The 14,766-nt window shown below is 36.3% G+C and overlaps 1 protein-coding gene and 1 pseudogene across 2 annotated transcripts; both read right to left on the minus strand.

Moving 5' to 3' along the window:
- Nucleotides 1-314: 314 nt before the first annotated feature.
- LOC107561004 (trichohyalin-like) lies at nucleotides 315-4,213 on the minus strand. Of its 2 annotated transcripts, none has more exons than XM_016245325.1 (4): nucleotides 3,776-4,213; nucleotides 1,867-2,345; nucleotides 1,605-1,752; nucleotides 315-1,527 (listed from the first exon to the last, which is right to left on the minus strand). In XM_016245325.1, exons 1-4 carry the CDS (start codon nucleotides 4,022-4,024, stop codon nucleotides 586-588), a joined length of 1,818 nt encoding a protein of 605 aa, XP_016100811.1. In that variant the 5' UTR covers nucleotides 4,025-4,213; the 3' UTR covers nucleotides 315-585. The 2 variants fall into 2 exon arrangements, with proteins under 2 accessions (XP_016100811.1, XP_016100810.1); XM_016245324.1 differs by having other exon boundaries at nucleotides 3,761-4,213.
- LOC107560998 (immunoglobulin-like and fibronectin type III domain-containing protein 1) lies at nucleotides 4,163-14,415 on the minus strand (annotated as a pseudogene).
- Nucleotides 14,416-14,766: the final 351 nt, after the last annotated feature.

Below are 14,766 nucleotides of genomic sequence, written 5' to 3' on the forward strand. Positions count from 1 at the left end.
GGCACAAGCTACGCTTCTCGTCTTTCAGGCATGTGATGATCTCAAATAAGCACTATAGTTACAAATGGGACACACATGTCCCCAGTGTCCAGGACCAGTGGCACATTCCTGAACCCCTGACCTAAGAGCTGCAAATACACACACACACACACACACACAGCACGTGTCTAACACAACTAAACACCAGGAGAGAGATGATGAGACAGTGAAATAGTAAAAAACATAAAAAGCTGTTTTATTCAAGAGACACTCCTGAGGTTAGTTAGCTGGCAAACTGCTGTATGAAAAATGCTGAAATTCTTTAAATGTGTAACCTAGTAAAACAATATCAACACTCTCTACATTTCAGTGTAAACAGAGCAATTGAATATTTTAAGAAATATCACTAGAAAAACAAATTCATCATTGGATTTGGAAAACTCACTGCTAGGTTCAAAGTTCACTTTTGAGTATACAAAGTATGACTGAGGAACATTTCAACAAATGTGAAATACCATGTATCACATAATTCATTGGGGAAACGGGATAATTTCAAGTCCTCAGAAAAAGTCTTTTATTTGGAACCATTCAACCGTTCTCAGGAACTTAACTTTCATTGGCAGAAATGTCTTTTTCATCTAGCTCTTCCATAATCTCCTCAGCAGGTTCTTCTTCTTCTTCTTCTTCAGAGTCATACACATGTTCTTCAATTTCTTCCAAGTCTTTCTGCTTCTCAGTGTCTTCTAGTGGCTCCTGCAACATCTGCTCCTGACTGATATCTTCAACCACCTGATCTTCAGAGAAGTTCTCAACAGCCTCGGCCACACTTGTGTCAGTTCCTGTTTCTTCCATGAAAGTTGGGTCTTCTTTGGCAAGAACAGCGTCTTCTTCTTGATCTGGAATCTCCTCAGTTATTTCATCCCCCTCAGTTATTGCTTGCTCTTCAATAATGTCTCCAACGTTGACCTGAACTTCCTCAGATATCGGATCCCCTTCAGTTACTGCTTGCTCCTCAATAACATCTCCATCGCTGTCCTGAACTTCCTCAGTTATCGCATCCTCCTCAGTTACTACTTGCTTCTCAATAGATTCTTCTTCCCCAAAGACCTCAGCTGGTACTTCTTTGTCAGATACCTGCAGCTCCTCAGGCATTTCATCCTGTTGAGTAACTGCTTCCTCCTCAACAATATCCTGGTGGAATGGAACCTCATCAGCTTGTTCATCCTCCTCAGTTACTGCTTGCTCTTCAGCAACATCTTCTTTGACTTCAGATTCCTCAGGAATTTTATTCTCATCGGCTTGTTTTTCAACAGGTTCTTCCCCATGAACCTGAACCTCTTCAGCTGGCTTGTCCTCCTCAGGCACCACTCGTTCCCCTTCTTCAACATGAAACTCCTCTACTGTTTCCTCCTTGGTAATGGCTTGATCCTTTGCTTCAACTCCTTCATCCTTGATTGGAACTTCCTCCTGAGTTTCTGCTTGCTCCACTTGCTGCTCCTCTACTGGACTATTTTCCTCTGAACTGGATAGCTGGCTTTCAGATAACATCTGAAACACAAAAAACATTATAATGCAACATGCCAAAATGATCATATATGGAAAAAATGAAACAGTCAGGACTATACCTGACTCTGGACGATCTCAGGTTGGGCAGCAAGGCGAGAGTGAAGGCAATGAGTACTCTTTTGGTGGTCCTCCAGACTCCTACGGACAGCCATAAGTTGATCCTCAAGAACTTGGGATCTTCTTGCCTGTTCTATCTCCAGTATGTCCCTGGAAGACACCAAATTAAGATGAATTAGGAATAATCGGTATCAGTAACAACACCAAATTGCTAAAGACCTGAAATGCTACAGAAAATCCCACAACGCCCTTTAGATTACTCACTTGATGTCCACCACTTCCTGTCTGTTTCTTTTAAGAGCCCTCTTGTTGCTGATAAAGGATTCCTTCAGGCTTGAAAGTTCCATTCTTTGTTCCTCCAACTCAGATGTGAGACCTTCTATAGTGGACATCTGCTCGTCGAGATGTGTTTTGGTGACCAAAACAGTGTCCGTGAGTCCAGAAATGGTAACAGCTACCTCAGAGTTTGCAGTAAGGATAGAATGAAGCTTCTGCTTCAGAGTTTCAATTTCTTCAGTCTTATTCTTGACAATTGCATTTAACGTTGCAGTGGAAACAGACTCCTGCTGGAGTTCAGAAAGTTTGGCATTCATCTCAGACTGAAGAGACCAGAATTGGCTTTGAAGATCAGTAGATTTGATTTTTTCTGATGTGGCTAGTGCAACATCTGCCTTTTTTTGGGCCTGTGTGTAAGCCTCTTCCAGTGCTTGTAGACGCTCTTCAAAAACACCCACATTGGCAATCTAAATATATAAACAACACATTTTATTTCAACATATTAAGTTCTATTATTAATCTGATCAATATGCAACATTTCACCAATTTAGCCATGTATTGAGCCTAACCAGTGTTATATCAATCTACAATTGCAGTTTGCCTCTGAAAATTCATCAATCATACATTAAATCTACAGTATTGTAGTAATTAATTCATTTCACTGTGAGTAATTTAGGAAATAAATTGATTTTATAAGTTTGTTCATGACATGCTCTGTTGTCAGTGGTGTCGGCAGCTAGTTACACTAGCGATGAGTTTTATGATTCACTTGATTCAGAGGAAAGTACTATAAAAACAATGCTGGCATTGATCTTTGCATTAGGTAGCTACCAAATAAATGTGTAATTAAAATGTATAATCTTAATTTTATCATAATTTGAATATAATCATAATACTATAAATTTGAACAGACCAACACCATTGACATTTTAAAACATGGTTTTGAAGCACGTTAACCCAATGACACCATGTGGTTACGATTAACCTCTAACTGCAAATGACCTGGAATTACTTCCTAGAGTGTTTTCCACAAAGGGCCTATTGAATTTAAGTTGCTGGAAAACATTTAAAGTAGCAATATTTCTTTTAATTCAAATTACATTAATAACATTTTATGAATGTGTGTACAACTTATGCTAAACATTAAATATTTTACAACAACATTATTTATGCTACATATATACATATATATATATATATATATATATATATATTTGTAAATGATCACTTTAATCCAAAGTTATAAAGTAAATGCCATGATGGTGTACATTTCTATTGGATGTAGAGTTGACAAGACTATTATTAAAGTGAATTACAACATTTGGTACTGCAGTTCTAGAATGATCATCAGTGAAAGGAAAATTGTTTGACATTTTTAAATGAATGGCTTACTTTCATACATTACATTTCTGATCACTAATGCAGAGCTGACTGCCTTTCAAATGAAAGAGAAATTTACGTGTTTATTTATATCTTTACTTTTACATGTTGGTTAGGATACCATTTGCATAATGTCCTTTAAACAAACCAGCATGGCAAAAGGAAACACGATCCTCCTCCGAACACACTATTAATGGCCTGGGAGACACATGACACAATTCAGCGAATGGAATATTCAAAGGGCACATGAGGCATACTTTCAGAGCTGTTAGTATTATGTATTTTTACAATTAAAATACAAATAATTCAAAACGTACACCATAATATATCAACTTGTGCAAGTACTATGTGCTTAGTACAAAATGTTCCAGAGCGCACAAATTGTGTTCCTGTGCGTAAAAGTCATGAACTGGATTATTTTATTTCAAAGTTACCTTGTAATAAGAAAAATGCATTTCTTACGAATATATAACTAAATTTAGGGTATCTCAAAATCAAATACCTGTGCATTACCCACCCCTAACTGTTGTTGGAACTTGGTTATCCTAAGTTGCATTGCATTGACTGTCTCTGTCAGACTGTCGATGGTTTGCTGCTGCTGGCTGCAGAACCAGACCGCCGTTGATCCCCCGACAGCGAAAATAAAGAAAACAATGGCAGGGACTGCATATTCTTTAAATCCTCCCGGTGGTGTTACAGATGGCGTCTCCAAGAGCAGCAAACTGTCGTCCTGCTTATTGGTGCTTTTTCCTTTGCGCTTGGTCATCTTGGCTTCGCGGAGGATCTGCACTGTAGACTGCAACACTCCCCCTTTCTCTGATTTACTCAGTGATTTGGGTACCGTTCTACCAGACCTCAACGCTGTATTGGCCCACAACGACCGGGAACAATCAAAAGTGAACTTTCAAGCACGAGGAATGTGAGTAGGGGGCGTTGCGCACTGGAGGCGCCTCTCACTTTCATGGCGCCTAGCGGCACGTACAAATTTACCTAATGTTTGAGAGAATTACATAATTTTTAAAAAGCTTTATTTAGGATACTGCATCAAAAAATCTGAAGAGGATACAAAAATCTGTTTTTTTTTCTAATTGTCTATAATGATACTGATCCATGGATCTAGTCAGTAGGCCTCTATATTACAATAAAATAATTTGATTAAATAGTTAACTTCCGGAATTAAAATTCTGTCATCATTTACTCACCCTCCACTTGTTCCAAACCTGTATGAATTTCTTTATTCTGTTGAACACAAAAGAAGGTATTTTTCAAATGTTATCCGAACATTTGATGGGCACCATTGACTTCCATAGTAGTAAAAAAAAAAAACTATTAAAGTCAATGGTGCCCATCAACTGTTCGGATACCAACATTTTTCAAAATATCTTATTTTGTGTTCAACAGAAGAAAGAAACTCACATGGAGGGTGAGTAAATGATGACGGAATTTTCATTCTGGAAGTGAACTACTCCTTTAAGAACATTGTGCTGTTTGTTTAATTTTATTTCTCTTACTCTGTTTTACAGACTCTCTAAAACTTTCAAACTGGTTGATGATAAAGTTTCTCTTTAGATTTTCAGCAGACATATGAAGACTTTGGTTAGGCCGTTCAAGGATGAGATTGCATTGCATTAGGTATTTGGCTCCAGGAGTCTTGGTGGGTCCAAGCTTTTTCATTTCACAATGATGAATGTTATCAAACTTTGCACCTGGGTATCAATACAGTTTTATTGAATGTAAACATAATTAATGGCTGGATATTCTTTGTCTGACATCCAGACTGCTATGACTTTATGCACTGTAGATCGTCACAGACGGCTTCTAGTTTTTGAGAGATCTCAAGGTAACCTGATGCTTCTAAAGGAATGAAACATGATTCTGCTTAGCTGATAGATAGATAGATAGATAGATAGATAGATAGGTAGATAGATAGATAGATAGATAGATAGATAGATAGATAGATAGATAGATAGATAGATAGGTAGATAAACATTCAATACATATATGTCGAGATATCCTTTTATTTTATTTTTTATTTAAGATCACATCAATTATTACATTTGTCACTTTCAAGAAATATGATCACAAACGGTGTTGTTTGAAGTCGCCCTTTCTTTTCTCTGTAAGACAAGAAAACAAAAATATAGTAGTTGTTGCCTAAAAGTTGAAATCATATGAATCATAAACCTCATATCTTATTAACCAAAATAGGTTAATTCATATTAAAATAGAAGACATACATTTGACTATAAGTTTGGTGGAGCACTCATCATTAGGGGCTTTCGGCTACAACCTTGTATTCTCCCATGTCTTTGGGTCCAACCCTCAGGATGATTTGTGATGTAGTAGTTGGGGTTTGTGTTGAGGCTGACATTATTATGGTACCAGGTAATATGAGGGGTTGGGTTGCCCGTCACAGCACAGCTCATGTAGCACTCATAACCTGGTGGAGCAGCGTGAAGTTTCAGAGGGACAATAAATTTGGGAGCTGCCTGGAAGTCGAGGGTCTTTGATACAGGCATGCTATATGTGAATTTTTCTGGAAGAGATAAAAAATTTGTGAAACGTGATTATTTCAGTGTAGTAATGTCCATTTTTGGCCACCTCACATTATGCATCACTGCATATGTTACACAATTATCTGTTTGTGCATCTGGGTTACATTGTCCAAGTGAAAGTACAATAGAAGCTGGAGGGCAGTGAGCAATTTATGAAGCACATGAAGTGCAGACCATCACTGGCAAAGCAATTATCCCGAGCTACTGTAGTAGGCCACCTCATACTGCATCTGTAAGCCTTATAGGTACAACATGTTCAGAACAAGGCGTATATAGTTTAGTGGCAATGTGTCAGAGACAGCAGCACAAATCCCAGAAGTATAAACCTGGATAAGGGTGACCCATAAATAGAGTTTCATAGATCTTCTATCATCACTGCGCCCTTGAGCAAGACACTTATCTCTGGCTTCTCCAAGGGACTCACTGCAATTAGTGTTCTGTAAATTGCTTTGGGAAAAGGTGTCTGTTAAATGGCAAGTAGCCTAGACCATTGCACCGCTGGTTGTAATGCAGCCGAGACCAATGATTGTCCAAACGCAATTTGTTTTCAGGCTTATTTATTTGGGTAGTTGATGCATAATGAGACTATGGATTATTTGTTAATCACTAACAAGGTTTTAGATATACATTTATATGAATATATGACATTTAAATGTCCCTGAGGCAATCCAGTCTAAAAGAAATAGTTCAACCAAAAATGAAAAATCCACCATCAATCCACCCTCCAGTTGTTCCAAACCTATATGAGTTTCTTCCCTCTGCTGAACACAAAAGAAGATATTTCGAAGAATGTTGGCAACCAAACAGTTGATGGTAGCCACTGACTTCCACAGTATTTTTTTCCATACTAAGAAAGTCAGTGGCTACCATCAACTGTTGATTACCAACATATCTTCTTTTGAGCTCAACAGAAGAAAGAACCTACAGGTTTGGAACAACCTGAGGGTGAATAAATGATGACAGAATTTTCATTTTTTGGGAGAACTATCCCTTTAAAATCTGTAGTAGAAATAAAACAATTAGTAAAATTCTGTTTAAAAATAGAGCTAGAGCATTTCATGCCATCTGCTCTTTTTAATATTTTTTATTAATTTTATATGAAATATTTGAAAAATATGAATACAATACGATTTTTTTAAATATATTTTATATTAACTAAACAAAAAAACGTCAACAAAGTCATCCACAAACCTCTTTTTTTGGTGGTTCCCCAAACTGGCTCTGAGAGGTTTATATCATTATTGGCAAACACTCTGAAATTGTAGTCTCTTCCAGGCAAGATGTTAATGAATTTGTTGTTGAACAAGTGGTCAAACACTGTATGCCTTGTTTATTTGACAGTCCCGCTTCATCACCATGTAATGCAGATGGTTGTCTCGTTTCTCATCGGGAGATCCCATTTTGTTGGACATTTGTTCTAGTTCTACTGGACCTGGAGGCTTGGGATCATCTGGAGATGAAAAATAAACAGGTACCAATATAGCATATTATCTGAAGTCATTCTTTAGAGTTAGAACCATACCATGGGGTTTGATATTCAGATAAAAATTAAATGTAGTTTTATTTTTGTACAGTCATTTTATGTATCACTATGATTTAAAATATTATGAAATACTATTAAGGAATATTACTAAAATATGAATAACATGTCCTTAATATTAGTTAAGTTTTAGGTAATAAATGTAAGGAGTTTAGTTACCAGTCACTCTTATTTTTGTCTAAATATGAAAAGAAAAATTAAAAGTGTGTTGTATTTTTAAATGAGAGAAGTGTATGCTACTTTAAATATTTCTTAAATTAATTTATGTGTAAATTAATTTTCAAGACCTCTGATTGGTTCATTTTTTGGGTTTGCTTGGCTCCAAAAATTGCTGCCCTTTTTGCATTTTTTCTACATTGTATCAAATGATACTGCCCCCTCCAGTGCTGGAGGGAGGAAACCAGGCCAAGTTAATGGAGTCTTTAAAGGCACTGACTATTTTAGGAGGAGCAGGAGAGCCAGGGAATGCTGAGAACAAAAAGAACACATTCTATTAACATTTCCTTTTTCTAAAGACTAATTGATAACTGATAAGCACCCACTAACTGATAACTACTACATCAAAATATAGAAAGAAATAAGGAATCTCACCCAAAGTGCCGGCAGCAATATCATTAGTTGTCGCAATGTCACTGAAGCCCTCCGAGTTTTTTGCCTGGATTCTGTATTAGTACTTTCGACCACAATCTATGTTTGTGTCTCTAGGTAGGCTGTCCAGGGAATGTCTCCAATTTTAGTCCAGGTGTTCTGTCCCAGCTGCTATCCCTCCAGGTTGTAATTAGTCACTGGACAACCACCATCGTCCTTTGGGGGTCTCCATTTAAACTCAATGGCACACAAGGAGCTTTCTACGATTTCTACAGGTCCTTGTGGTGGAGTTGGCCTGTCTGGAAGAACAAAAACATATAGAGTACTGATATATCACAATGGTAGAACAGTTGATTAGTTGTCTAACAACCAAACAGTTGAGGTCAGTAAATGAAAGTTTTTTGTTCTTTTGTAGTTTTAATATTTTTAGTGATGGTTCTTTAATTAGCATGCAAACAGCTATATCATTGTAAGAGCTGTATGCTACAGCTATACATAAATTACAAACATATGTCTTTGACTGCTGCATGAAGATGTATATAGGTTTAATATTCTTCTAAAATATGCCTTCACATAACTTTTTTTTTTTTTTTTTTTGCAGTTTTAGGCATTTTCTTAATATTAGGTTTACAATACATACCAAGTACTGTAAGTTCCGATGTTGCCTCTACTGTGGCAAATTCATTCTTGATTTAGATTTTTATCTCTCCAGTGTCTTTGCGCTGACACTTAGTAAGAAGTAGACGGCTATGAGCTTGACACTGTGACCCTCCAGTAACTCTTCGCCCTCTTTAAACCATTGAATCGTAAATGGTTCTTTTCCTGAAAAAGGTATTTGAAGGAAGCATTTTCTCCTGCTTTGACAATAACATGCTCTGATAATTTACTCAAGGCATCTGCATCAGTTTTGGGTGGATCTGAAGAAAAGAGAAGAAAGAGAATTTGTTGTAAACCAGGGCTGGGTGGTAGAGGTGTTTTTTATTTATTGAGAGGAATAAACATCCATACAGCACGTCTCTTATATGGGTCGGATGTTAAGACATTACATTTTACAGAAAGCATGACATTTTGAAGTGATGCATCAAAAGAGTATATCATATAATGTGCCTGTCTAATTCTACCTGTGAGAGGTTATTATCATCACCTGATACCTTTTCCAAAAACCTGCCCCCACCATAGAGCTTACACTGCTCTCTAGTGGCTAAGGCAAATATTGTAAATAATCCATTATGGCTCCTACAAAATTAGATGCGTTTTACAGCCAGCTTTATGTTGACATGAAAAGAGAAAAGCAGAAAACACACTTACTTTGAACAATTAATGCAGTCTCTGATTTATGTCCTTCTGCCTCAAACTTATATTTCCCAGCATCTCTTTTTTGGCAGTCATGGATGATTAGTTTGTGATGAGCCCCATCTTTGACAACTGTCATTCCATCCTTAGACTCCAACTGTTGTAAAAGAAAAAAAATGCATTTAAATTTTGTAATGCATATATCCACTACCAGTCAAAGATTAATTGGGATTTCTTAATGTTTTTGAAAACAAAATCTTTGATGCTCACTAAGGCTGCATTTATTTGAACAAATATACAGTGAAAACAGTGATTTTGTGAAATATTATTACAATTTAAAATAACTATTTTCTATTGAATAGGATTTGTAAAATGTGTTTTATTCTAGTGATGGCAAAGCTGAATTTTCAGCAGCCATTACTCCAGTCTTCAGTTGAAAATTCAGCTTTGCCATGGCATCACAGGAATACATTTCATTTTAAAATATATTACAATAGATAACATTATATATACTACATTTGGTTAAAAAATTTCGATAAATATAATAAATTACTGTACACCTTTTTTCCATCTTTGTACCATAATCCAGTGCTATCTTCACTGCTAAATTTGCAGAACAACTCTGCTGAATCTCCAACATTGGATGCAGTATCTGACAACCTGTTCAGGAAGTGGACTCCATGGTCTGGATAAAAGTGCACAGGAAATATGTCAGACATCATCCAAGCACTGTGAAACAATTGACTTTATATTAATGTGGAGTTTCAGACATGAGCTGTTGTTAGGAATCAGCTCACCGAGTCTTGCACGCTTCTTACGCTTATCACCTGATCCGTCTAAATCCATCTCCTGTTCCATGTTTTCCACTCCCATCCCCTAATCCATCTCCCAAGGTACCATCTCCTTCTTTTCTGTTCTTCCCTGTTCCATCACCTTCACTCCCATCTCCCAGGCTGGATCCTCCACTGCCATTTTGTTCATCTCCTTTTCCTGCTGCCATAGCTGCCATCCTTTCAGCAGCTTCTCTCTCGGCCTTGGCCTTCCTGGCTGCCTCATCTCTTTCAGCTTGTGCTCTACGGGCCGCCTTATCTCTTTTTAGCTTGGGCTCTACGGGCCGCCTCATCTCTTTCAGCTTGGGCCCTCCTGGCCACCTCATCTCGTTCTTCCTGAGCTTTTCTGGCTGCCTCATCTTGTTCAGTCTGAGCCCTTCTTGCCACCTCATCTCTTTCAGCCTGTGACATCCTGGCTGCTTCATCTCTTTCAGACTGTGCCCTCCTGGTCGCTTCATATTTTTCAGCCTGGGCCTTCCTTTTCCCTCTGCAGTCTGGCTTTCTCTTCCGCTAAACGTCTGGCTAGTTCACCTGCACCAACACCTTTCCCGCGGGCACTGGGATCATCTGAAAACAGTATCAGTTACAGTACATACTACAGGCAAAATTCAGAATTGTAAAGTTGTCAACAAAATGGACATGAACAGAAAACATCTGTTCATCAGGTGTTTAATTTAAGATTTCCATCTTGTAAGTCTGTTTGATGTTGTTTGACTCCATTTTGAACAGTGTGGTAAATTAGTGTATTCTGTGAAATTAACTTGTTTAGAATTAAGATGTTTTCAAAACAAGTCTCTCTTCTGTTCATTAAGGCTGCATTTATTTGATGAAAATACAATACAAACAGTAATATTGTGAACTATTATTACAATTTAAAAGAACTGCTTTCTATTTTAATACATTTTAAAATCCAATTCCTTCCTTTGATAGCAGAGCTGAATTTTAAGCAGCCATTACTCCAGTCTTCAGTGTCACATGATCATTCTAATATGCTGATTTGCAATGTGCAAGAAACATTTCTTTTTATTATCAATGTTTAAAAGCCCTTTTGCTGCTTAACATTTTCATGGTAACCGTGATATGCAACATTCATATAATTAACAATTTAAAATATATTAAAATGGAAAAAAGTTATTTTAAATTGAATTAATATTTCACATTACTGTTTCTAATGTATTTTTGATTGAATACATGCAGCCTTGGTGAGCATATAAGAGATTTCTTACAAAAACATAAAAAAATCGTAATCATTCCAAACTTTTGACCGGAAGTGTATATGCATTTAAAGTGCATGTAAACACAATTAAACACAACCTAAGAGGGAAAATAAATTAATTTACCTTCCACAACCAGAGTCCCCTGGCTTGACCTGAGCCGAGCAATAGCCGTATAGACTCCCTTGTCCTTCTTTTACAGTTTTTCACTTCTAGTTTGTGGACTTGCTTGTCTTCTGACACAGTAATGTCATATTTTTCCCCGTGCTCAACAGAGATGTCATTGGCACACCAGGAGATTTGGGGTACAGGGTCCGATAAGGCACATTCAAACACTGCATCCTGCCCCTCAGTCACTTTAGTGTCTTTCAGTGTGCTATTCAACTCCACGTCAGGCACTGGAGGCACAAAACACTTCTTGAACATTTGGATAACAAGTAAAACTGAAACAAAAAAAGCACATTTTCACTGCACGGCTTTACCAGCCTGTTCTTTAACCTTCAAATATTGCATATTGCCTAGTAGCAGCACTGTAACATTTTATATAATAATAAAATACTTCTAATATTAGTATAATATTAACCTCTTAATCAAAATAACAAACAAAAAAACATTGGTATTATAACTACTTACGCACTAGGGAAGTTGAGAACATGTTTACCTCCTCTAAATAACCCAGCATCTTCTGGGCCAACATCTCTAAAGCTGAACAAGTATGTTTCACCAAATTTCTGCATATTATGCTTTGTGGACTCATCAGTTCCATCTCCATAGTCAAGCATTTCCCCATCCTGGTAATAGTAAACTGAAGTGCATTACTCTCAAAGTATTGTTGATGACATTGAGGCTGTTTAAGTGAGGGCACTTACTTTGAAGAGGAGGATTTTGCTGTTAGGATCCTTTAACTTCATGTCGAGTTCAAATTCCGCTTTGCTATCCGTTTTTACCTCAATCTGTTTCATGCTGTGGATTTTCTCTACATACTTGAAGACAGAAAAATAAAGAGTGGAGATTTTTCATACTCTATGTATAAAAAACAGTGGTGCGCAAATGACTAATACTCAAAGCAAACAAGACCTTGGACTGCTCTGCCTCTCTTTCCTTCTTCTTCTGTTCTCAGCATCCACCTCCAAAGTTCTGACAGATGCCTTCATAATCTTTCCTGGCTGCACTCAGTAACACCTCCCAGAACCACAGATTGATTTCTCCTTCTTTACATTGTATTTCTTTTCTTTCACAACCCTAAATGTATTTAGTATGATTACAGATCAGACTGGTTGTTTTAGTTACTTAGAAATGGCCTATCATTATGATTTTCTGTCTCTATACAATAAATAATAATGTATAAAAGGTAAATATGTGGTGCAAGTAAATATATGATGCAATGATACGTTACGTTTTCTTCAGCATTTTTCTGAACTCATCAGGGTCACTTTTGGGGGCTGAAAAAATAGATATTTTTAAAGATATTTTGACACTCTGAACTCTCTTTAACAAGCAAAAGATGTTCCAATATTTTTATACGGTTTATTTCATTTTAAGTGTCATTAGCTCCGAGTTATATAAATACCTGGCACTCTTTTCTTGAATTCAACTGAAAAGAAGAGAAACAGATTGATTTAGGCCTATATGATATAACATTTTTATTTTAATCAGTAATAGAAAACTAACAGATCAATATAATCAGATGAACTTTCCTACCCTCAATGACATTCATTGCAGCAGTACAAACAGCCTTTCCAAATGGATTTATAGCAAAACATTTGTATATGTTTGCTTGATCTGAATCTACATTTGGTATCTGTAGAATGGAAATAAAAAGCCATACCAAATGTTGTTAAACAATATCAAAACATAGGTGGATTGTAAATTAATTACATAAAACAATATAAAAAATAATGTATGTATTATTTTATATAAAATAAATTGTCTTCTTAACATATATTTACTACCAATATTTATTGGTAGTAAAGGTACTATTTAAACATGTAGAATAAAAATGAAACAGCTAATAACATGATACTTCACACAGTTGAAAATGTAATTTACCTCCAGAATATATTCTTCATTCTTCTCATCATATCATGAAACATATTTTGTTGGATTAGAGATATCTCCCTTGTTACGTACCCATGAAACTTCCAGTACAGGATATCCACTCACAACAGCTTTGAAAAAGGCCAGTTTGCCTGCAAATTAAACAGAATAGGTAGTTGTGATGTTATATAGTATGATCAAGGATACTTCACACAGTTGAAAATGTAATTTACCTCCAGAATATATTCTTCATTCTTCTCATCATATCATGAAACATATTTTGTTGGATTAGAGATATCTCCCTTGTTACGTACCCATGAAACTTCCAGTACAGGTTATCCACTCACAACAGCTTTGAAAAAGGCCAGTTTGCCTGCAAATTAAACAGAATAGGTTGTTGTGATGTTATATAGTATGATCAAGGATAGATAGATAGATAGATAGATAGATGGATAGATAGATAATAAAGATGTTATCAAAATAATATATACTATGTAAGATATCCAGATGCTCCTAAAAATGAAGAAAACTATTACCTTCCTGTATAGTTAAGGCTATGGGTTTCTGGATGAAATCAGGAGTAGTAGATCCAGGTGGCTGTTCCTCAATGTACTGTGTGATCATAACACCAGGGACACTGGATCTCTTCCTAAATGCCGCTGAAATATCAGAACAGTGTTTTCAAAAACTAATCATTCCATGATGTTCAGTTTTCTAAAACAATGGAATATGATTTCCTGAAACTATACAGAAACAAGGCCATCAAATATGAAATGGCATATTTATGTCTCATGATCTTCAGAGTTTGAAGCTGTGGATTTGTTGTTGACCACATGATGGCGATGTTTCATCACAGCCTTGATCATGAGTACTTCCTGATCTTCACATCTACAGTACTAAACTGCTTGGTTACCTCTATGAGTTCTTGTATTCTATGTTTAATAAAAAAATAAACTGCTTGGTTAACAATAAGGTGAGGGTGATGGAACAAAGCAAAACTAAAATAAATGATTTAGATGGTTTTAAGAATTTTGTCATTTGGCATGCCATGATTGTCATGATTTTAACTTACTGCCTGTTCCTTCTGCTGGCTTCAGCATCTTCAAAATGCGAGATTGGCCTTTAATTCAGAATTTGTAATGGAATTTGTCTTATCTAAAATCGAGAAGAGAGGGCAAAAATCAGTACATGGCATATGCAATCATTACTATTGTTATTATAACAATTTATAGGGTGAAAACAAGTTAAAGTTGGAAACATAACACAATACAACCTTAAATTAATCCTAAACTGACATCATTTCTGATATCATTTCATGGGACGTCATACAATATTTGGACAGAAGTGAGGACCAATAGCACTGTTCCAGTTTGCAGTATGTTAGAAACGTTTGGAAAAATTATGATTCGTGATTATTTAAAATAATGCCAGTGACAAATGATTATAAAGTG

The sequence above is a fragment of the Sinocyclocheilus grahami genome, unplaced genomic scaffold (assembly GCF_001515645.1).
Source record: "Sinocyclocheilus grahami isolate Dianchi unplaced genomic scaffold, SAMN03320097.WGS_v1.1 scaffold751.1, whole genome shotgun sequence".
In the NCBI taxonomy this organism is placed as follows: Eukaryota; Metazoa; Chordata; class Actinopteri; order Cypriniformes; family Cyprinidae; genus Sinocyclocheilus; species Sinocyclocheilus grahami.

What these genes read in the sequence shown, in the direction of transcription:
- LOC107561004 (XM_016245324.1), bottom strand. Translation starts at nt 4,024, where the DNA reads ATGACCAAGCGCAAAGGAAAAAGCACCAATAAGCAGGACGACAGTTTG. An exon ending in CAGGAAGTGGTGGACATCAA is followed by an intron (nt 1,753 to 1,866) that starts GTGAGTAATCTA and finishes GGTGTCTTCCAG; the next exon opens with GGACATACTGGAGATAGAAC. An exon ending in CTGAGATCGTCCAGAGTCAG is followed by an intron (nt 1,528 to 1,604) that starts GTATAGTCCTGA and finishes TTTGTGTTTCAG; the next exon opens with ATGTTATCTGAAAGCCAGCT.